An 8,389-nucleotide genomic window follows, 5' to 3' on the forward strand; every position below is an offset into this window, starting at 1 on the left:
CTTTCTCCTAACAAAACGTTTGCTTTGGAAAGGCACTTTTCCTCCAGGAAGTCCTGGATTGACTGACCAACAGCTGCTCTGGCGTCTCAGCCAGCTTTGTATTGCCCCTCGTGCTCCTGTGGTGGCCATATCGGCTGCCAACCCAGCTGTGTTGCTCTGGTTCCTCCTTCCCTCCCTTCTTTGAGCAATGACTTTGTTCAAGATGCCCTTTGTGCCTTTCACAGAGAAGTAGCCCACGCTGCTGGTGCAGGGAAAGGAGAGAGAGTGGCAGCGTGTGACTAACTGTGAACCTAATCCTGCTTACACTGACAATAGGGTCTTTCTTCCTCTTCTGCTTTCTGGACCACTGTACAGAATTAGAATTAGCATTAGCATAGAGGAATGTGTGGAATAAGCCCTGACTTCAGCAGCGGGTAAGTTGTTTGGCAGGAAGTCTTCAACTTTGAATCGTGTGACTGCGGAGCGTCCTGGTGCGAGCTGCCTCGCTCCCTTGGTGGCAGCCCCTTCTGCGCAGAAGGGTGGTTTGATGCAGACAGCCGTCGCGGTGAGGTATTGCTGACACACGTGCAGCCTCTGTGATCTGTTGCCCTCTAAACGGGCTCTTCTGGTTTCTATGGGGCCGTGGTGGGTTTAATGAAGTCAGGTTTTCAGATTTGCCCCGGAATGTATTGCTCTTGAGCAGTCCTGCTGAAATTGTTTTATCTGTTGCATTTAAATCTCAGGCACATAAGGGATCTGAAGACACTAGGCTGCATACAAGGGAGCTGGAAACCACAGAAGCACTTGGGAGGAGGAATTGCAACCAGAGAGAGCAGCAGCTGCTGGGTGCCAAAAGGAGAGGAGGACGGGAGCTTGGGCTGGTCACTAGGGAGGGGAGTTAGGTTGCATGCTTGGACCTGCTGACCGAAGAGCAGGCTGGATTGCAAGAGTGGTGTTTAAAGAGACAGCCATAAAAGTAATTTATTAATGATCTTTTACTTTTCTGTGTCAAAAACTTCAAAAGGGACCTAGATAATTAAACCTTTCGCCGCTGATACGGCACTTCTTGGGGGAGTACAATTGCTGACCTGTTGCAGTTTGGCTCTGGTTTTCTTTGGTTTTGTCCTAGGGCAGTTTTGCTGGTTTCCATGTTCCCAGTGCTTCAGAAAGAATTTTCAGTTTCTCAGACTTGAATTTGATTTAAAAGAAAAAACAAACAAACAAAAAAGTCCTTCAAATGTCAAAGTGTAAAGACACTTTTTTTTCTGGAGCAACCAACATGCCCGGGGTTTAAAAATGTCAGAAAGGGTTTAACAAAACAGCAAGCAGATTCATATACTTAAAATAGCTCTCTTGAAGGCTCGTCTAGTCTCAGCAGCTTTGCTGGGATTTGTTTTTAGAGTATCTTCTTTCTTTTCTTATAGGTTTACCAAGAACCTCTCTCCAGACAAAATCAACCTGAGCACGCTGAAGGGGCAGGGGCAGCTGACTAACCTGGAGCTGGATGAAGAGGTGCTGCAGAATGTGCTGGAGCTGCCCACCTGGCTTGCCATCACTCGGGTCTACTGTAACAAGGCGTCTATCAGGGTGAGCAGAGGAGGCTGCGCTCGCGTCCCCAGACGCCGTTGAGGCCTTCCATTGGCAGCTTCTGTTTGTCACTTGGGAATTGCTGATGAAGAATCATGATGCGATTCAATCCACACATCTCAAACGCGGTGCTTTAGGTGTGAGATAGCCACAGCAGGTTTCACTAAAGGCCGCCTTTGCCAAGCGCTCTGCCCCTGACGGTGGCCAGCAGCAGATGGCAGAGGATGCTGAGAGAAGCACAGGAAAAGTGTGCTGTGGTCCTTCCTCACCTTCAGGCGACTTGTTAAGCCAGCAGTGAGGTCTTTGTATTTAGCCACTGATGAATTCCCAGGAATTTGCCCAGATGCTTTCTAGACCCACTTATTTAACATCGAGAGTGTGCTATGGCAAAGAATTTCACAGCTTAACTACATCTGCTTTTGCTTGTATCAAGCCTGCATATACTAGTTATAGTTGATAACCTCATGGTACTGTTATTGGAAGAAGCAGTGAACAATTGTTCCCTGTTCATCACCTCCGTGTCGCTTAGGAATTTACAGAACTCTCTGGTCATTCCCTCCCATTTCCCCGCTATTTTGATAGCAGAGGAGTTTTCTGTGTCTTCCCTTATCCCTACTTTTTTTTTTTAATTCTAAAGAAGTAACACAAACCTCCAACAGGAATAGGAAGCAGAGAGAAATGGAATGCAGTTTTCTGAAAGCCTAATTATGCTGTGAGGTATTGTAAAAATAAATAGAGCTTAAGTCTTAATTGTTGAAAATGCAATTAATAAGAAATGCATGAATAGTAGTGCATGTGGAAAGCTGCACTCTCTGCACTCAGTCAGCCTTTATGCCCACAGTTACCAATTTATGTGCACAATCGCTGAAATTGTGCATGCACTCGCACTTTTGCACACTGAACTCTCTTACAAATTCTACCTCCTTGTGCTTTTTAGAGAAAAAAAATTGATTTTTTTTTCAGATTGTTTAATCTCAGTTGGTGCTAACCATAGTTGCATTACATGAATGCAAAAGTTTTTAATATATTGAAGAGACTTGCTATAAAAGAAATACGGTTCTACTCTGCCAAGTGACAATAAAAATGAGCCTGTCTTACTCATCTGATCCGCTCTGTTTTTAGAGTCATGTCTGCTTAATTTAGTAACAAACACTTGCACTCCCTCCTATGAGAACTGCAGAATAAGTGTTGCTGTAAGAAAATAAAATGGATCATTTTAGTTTGTGCACAGTCTTCAAAATTGAAGTTACCTGACTTCTAGTAACAGCAGCAATTAACTGTAAACTCTTTAAGGACAAGAACGTTCTCCATAAAGGAATATGAAAAATCAGAATTTGACCTGCAGGGTATCTATTACTCATCATGATATGTGAGATCCAAAAGCTAAGCTGGATTTATAGGTCTGGTGGCTGGAATGTCTTTTCACTTGTCTGTGAGAGCCTGTTTGACCTGGATTCGGTAAGACATGAATCATTGTGGTCATTTCTCGGAGAAATGGGGCTCACACTTTGGGCTCAAATGGTTTCCTGCAATTTCTCAAACTTTCCAATGGGAAGGTAACTCTTGTAACCTCAACTTTATTGTTTCAGATCCAGTGGACAAAGCTGAAAACACACCCAATCTGCCTGGTAATGTTTCCTCTCTTGTTCTTTCCTTTTCTTCCTCACTCTTCTTAATCTCTGCTACTTGAGAAAAATTCTACAAAGGGAAACTGTGAAATGCATGCTCAAATTTTCATTTGATGTAAATCCTCTAGGCCCTTAGCACATAGGGGAAAGGGAATTCTGAGAACGCTCCTGTGTGGCAATGAGTGACCTCACATGAGACCCACATTTCACTGCAGGATGGAGTTGGGCTGAGCTCTCAGTGAAGTCTCGGGCAGCCTTGTGCCTGATTCCTGTTGTTTGTTTTCCCCTGACTTCTGGGGATTCAGATTACCCAACGATCCTGGCACTGATGGTGCGAGAGCTTTAACACATGAGACTCTTGGGGGGTCAAGAGACTCCAGAGCTTGGTTATCCCTACCCTAGAGCCTCAGACCTGAGGCTGGTAGGCTGAGCGTGAGTCTTGATCTGGTTTTTATTGCTCCCATGTTCTGTCCTTACAGTACCTGGATAAAGTGGAGGTAGAGATGCGAACATGTGAAGAGCCTCGGCCACCCAATGGACAGTCTCCCATTGCTCTTGCTGCAGGTCAAAGGTCAGACCCTGAGCCCTGTGGTTTCTTTCTGACCTGCTACTGGGATATGGGTGGCCATTGTTCTTGACGGTTAACTGTTGACCTCTCTGCACTCAGGTTTAAGTGGTTCTAATACTGCTTATAAACCTTGGAGTGTCTCTGTATGTAACCTTACCTCTACCAGGCCTTTTGTTGTAACAGGTGATAACTTTGAGGGATCTTTTCTTTGCAGCGAATATGGCTTTGCTGAAAAGGTCGTGGAGGGGATGTTTATTGTTGTCAATTCCATCACCATCAAGATTCACTCCAAGGCCTTTCATGCTTCTTTTGAGCTATGGCAGCTCCAAGGCTACAGTGTCAACCCGAACTGGCAACAGAGTGACTTGCGACTCACCCGCATTACTGATCCGCAGAGAGGAGAGGTAAAGAGTTGTCTTGTGTTGCCTGTCATAACGTGCACAGAAGAGTGGCACCCCAGTCCTCTGGGGTCTGAATTCTCGTACAGCGCCGGCAGGGAGCCTCGGTGAGCTTGCCTCCTGTCTGCTGGAACATGTCTGACGTGTTCAGAGCTTTCTCTGAGCTCTTTTAATCTGAGACACTGAAATGGGAGAAGCTCTGAATGCCCTTGTGGTTTGTCTGGTTTTAAACTCAGTGTGACAGAGGGGGTTAGATGTTACCTGGGGCATGATTTCATTTTTGTACTGGGATCACAGAAGAAAAATGTATTGAATGATTTTCTGTGGCTTTGTTTCATTCCACATCTTCTAAGCATTTAATTTAATCCTTGAAGTTGTTGAAAATCTCAGCATTTTCCTATTTTCCTCCTTCTGGGTAGGTTTTGACATTCAAAGAGCTCACCTGGCAGACACTTCGGATAGAAGCAGATGCTACTGACAATGGTGATCAGGATCCTGTTACTACTCCTCTGAGACTCATTACTAACCAAGGGAGGATCCAGATCTCGCTCAAGAGAAGGGTGAGAGTTTCCTCCATACTTTGCAGGATATAGTCTCACTGCCTGGTGCAGTGATGATGTGTATTTCTTCCCACGTTCCTCAGCAACTGTTCTTTTTCTTCACAAATGTGGAGCCCAAGCTGCTATATCGCTCTGTGTTTTCTGTTGGAAACAGCTGTGTTCTTACCAAATGTCAAAGCAGTTTATTTCCCAGGGGAGGATAACATGTATGGAGCAGATTTTTAAATCCGTTTGAATGTCCTAAGGAGAGCTGTCATCTCTTTACTGGGAGACTAAAGCTTGGTAGCCTTATTTTTAGCTGTCAACGGAAATGCTATGATGATGAAGAGTAGATAAAAAAAAAAAAAATAAACCAGTTGTTGTTGTTGTTGTTTGTTTTTTTGTTTGTTTTAAAAACCAGTGAACAATTTGCCTCCTATAGCGGAGGTAGCTTTGACTACTTTCCTTCTCAGAAGAGCTGCAGGGGACATCCACTAGATGAGTTAACTTCTCTCTCAGATGAGTTTCAGAGCAGCATCTCTTGTTTCTGCTACAGCTTCTGTGTGTTATGAAGAATATATGTATATAGTTGCAGTTCTTTAAAGCTCCTGACTCCTCCCTGCTGTTTCAGACCAAAGATTGCAATGTGATGGCATCTAAGCTGATGTTTCTCCTTGATGACCTGCTCTGGGTGCTGACAGACTCTCAGCTGAAAGCAATGATGAAATATGCAGAGTCTCTGAGTGAAGCCATGGAGAAGTCTGCGCAGCAGAGGAAAAGTTTGGCACCAGAGTCTGTACAGGTGAGTCAGTCATGATTTGGAAGTTGGTCTACTAGGAAAAAGGAAAAGATAAGGTGAAAGAAACTGCTTCTATTTGTGTGGCATCTTGCCCTTGCTCACAGAGCATTTCCCTGATTGGAACCGGTAGGCTTACCTGGTGTCAGGTCAGCATCGTGTGGATTGTGGACTATTGTTGGGTAATGAAGCGACCAAAGGAGTTGGATTAATTGCCAGTAAGCATTAGAGAATGTTCATAGTCACAGGCTAGATTCCATCTGATGGCGGGCAAAAGTCGTGCTAAGTTGCATGGCTTTCCGGATTTGGCTGGCACATGGGAAGTTGCAAAGGGTCCCACAAGGATTTGATTTGGTAATAAGCATTAAATATGTTCTAGAAATAATCTTTTCTGCCTCTGAATGACAATCTGCATAGGCCGGGGGAAGGGACTCCAGTGTAATAAATTATGGCATAAAACCATAGTGAGCTGTGATGCTCAAGGGAAAACGTTGGCATCCAATTTCACTGTTGTTGTTGTTTGGGGTTTTTTTTCCTTCCTAATACTCTGGAGAGAGCTCTTGATTTTTGCAGTTGTTCTTTGGTTCGCATATATATAGCTTAGTAGTGTACGAGAACCTTAGAACAGCTGCTTCTGCCAGTAACCTCGAACTTCTCTTACTGCTTCCTTTGTTTCCGAAATGCTGTGCTGAGTAATTGTTCGACAAATGTCATGGAATGAATACATAGGGCAGAGGACAAAAGATGTTTCCAGAGACAAGGATGCGGGAAGAGGAATGTCGCTGCTGGTGGTGGAAGCTCTGGGGAAGGAGGGCCAAGCACATAGTGCAGTGAGATTACGTAGGAGAGGGATCAGGAATTTTTAGTCCTTTTTATTTAGGATTCTTAAAGCATATTCCAAGATGTAGAGGAGACAGAACAACAGACAAAGAATTTTGTTCATGAGAACATAGGAAAGGATCCAGATTTCTGGAATCCCAATTAAATTATATAAATTGATGCCTCGCTGTCTGGAAGATTGCATGAGTTGTTTTTAATTGCGTTATAACCCCTTTTTTTCCTTTTGTTTTTTTTTCTTTCAATTATTTCTTACCGAGCTTATTTCTCTCTCACAGATCACACCACCTGCTCCAAGTACCCAGCAGTCCTGGTCTCAGCCTTCCGGAGTCAGCCCAAATGCAAGTAGCATTGGCCAATACTTTGAAAAGCATGATATGAAAGAGTCATCGTACCACCTCCTCATCTCACGCTTGGATCTGCATATCTGTGATGACAGCCACACTCGAGAGTCAGGTAACTGAGAGCAGCATCAGGAGGACGCTGCAGGAGGAAAACATTAAACTGGTCATCAATTTTTCTCTCTTGAAGGAGGATTTTCCTCTTGAAAACAAGCATGTTACTGTTCCCCAGTGAGGCAATAGGCTGATGGAGAGATCAGCTCTGTATGTGTGAACTAGATATTGGAAACTCTTTCCTGGCTCCATGGGACAAACATGGGGAAGCCCGTCAGTGGATGTAGTTGCCGGTGACCTAGATGAAGTGATGAAGAGGGTATGGTCTAGGAACAGGGTGGTATTGAGCAGTGGGAATAAAGCGTGATCATTCCACTTGGTGAGCTGTTTCTTTTGACAGTGTTTGGGACATTCACAGTAGCATAGCTACAAGGATTCTTTGACAGGCTATTTCCCTGCCTACCATATTCTTTTCAAGCAAGGCTTTGCTACCTAGTATATGTTTTACTCCTAGATTCCCCCTACTGAGATACACTTCTGAGTACTTTTTTCTCTTTTGAGGCAAATGTACTCTCCTCCCCACTTTGCACAGCAATCTCTGATCCAAGTTATACTGTTTGTTTCTACGTATCTTCCCTTTAAAAAAGGGGAAAAAAAATCTACTACCCAAATCCATCGCTATTCCATTTTTTTTTTTTTTTACCGATTTATGTATCACTGTCTCCTGATCTACTATTGTCAACATCTTAGCACAGTTTTGTTGTCTTTATTTTGCTGGCCCTACCAGCAGGTGTTCAAAACAGAAGTGCTGGTTATGGTAGTGGGAAGTGTAATCGATAGGGGCCTGGGAAGCAATGAGATCTTGTATTTTGGTATTTGAGGTTCTAGGTCTGGTTCTTATGGTGTGAATTCTTGGCCTGTTAAATTCAGTTGTTCTTTTCCTTGCCTAGGACAAGATTTTGATACAGCTTTCTGAAAGATAATACCCTAATACTGTCCATGGTGACAATCAATCAGTGATGGGAATCAAAGAGATGTTATTCTGAATTCTCCTGGATCAGGACTCGGATTGCAGAGCTGATTGTGGTTTTCTTTGTTCTGTTTTCCACAGGCACTTTGAAGCACGGGATGCTGGGAGGTGCCATGCAGCTGACCTTCAGGAGGATGGCTTTTGACTATTATCCTTTCCACAGGGCAGGTAGGGGAGCGTGTGGCCTCCCAACTTGAGAAGGGGGATGAAAAAGAATTTGAAGAACAGCAATGCTGTATGGCTTCAGGCAGGACTGGAAAAAAGGCTACACAAAGGGCTTGGGATATAAATCCTCATGGGCAGGGTTAATCTAATTTACCTGTCGGTAGATGACTGACAAGTTGCTGGCAGAGCAGAGTACAAAGAGAGGAATAAACTGCTGCATATCTGTGATGACAGCCACACTCGAGAGTCAGGTAACTGAGAGCAGCATCAGGAGGACCCTGGAGGAGGAAAACATTAATGTCTGTTGTAAAGACATACAGTTGAAATGTGGATTCCTTTTCTGTTGTTTAAGCTCTGGATCTGGTTCTTACATGTGCCTAATGCATTTGGAAGGGATATAGGATGTATCCCAGGAGAAAGTCTGTTTGTGGTTAACTGAAGAATCAAGGAAGAGTGACCTCGGCATT

General features: G+C 44.0%; 1 protein-coding gene across 1 annotated transcript in view; it reads left to right on the forward strand.

Moving 5' to 3' along the window:
* The first annotated feature begins 381 nt into the window (after positions 1–381).
* Positions 382–8,389, forward strand: part of UHRF1BP1 (UHRF1 binding protein 1) — an 18,721-nt gene continuing 10,713 nt past the window's right edge. Inside the window, exons 1-9 of the mRNA XM_010293402.1 lie at positions 382–413; positions 1,404–1,566; positions 3,156–3,194; positions 3,674–3,765; positions 3,977–4,166; positions 4,580–4,720; positions 5,331–5,501; positions 6,611–6,788; positions 7,839–7,925. Of these exons, the coding sequence (XP_010291704.1) occupies positions 382–413; positions 1,404–1,566; positions 3,156–3,194; positions 3,674–3,765; positions 3,977–4,166; positions 4,580–4,720; positions 5,331–5,501; positions 6,611–6,788; positions 7,839–7,925 (1,093 nt within the window). The remainder of the gene's footprint in view (positions 414–1,403; positions 1,567–3,155; positions 3,195–3,673; positions 3,766–3,976; positions 4,167–4,579; positions 4,721–5,330; positions 5,502–6,610; positions 6,789–7,838; positions 7,926–8,389) is intronic.

This window comes from Phaethon lepturus, unplaced genomic scaffold (genome assembly GCF_000687285.1).
Source record: "Phaethon lepturus isolate BGI_N335 unplaced genomic scaffold, ASM68728v1 scaffold7108, whole genome shotgun sequence".
In the NCBI taxonomy this organism is placed as follows: Eukaryota; Metazoa; Chordata; class Aves; order Phaethontiformes; family Phaethontidae; genus Phaethon; species Phaethon lepturus.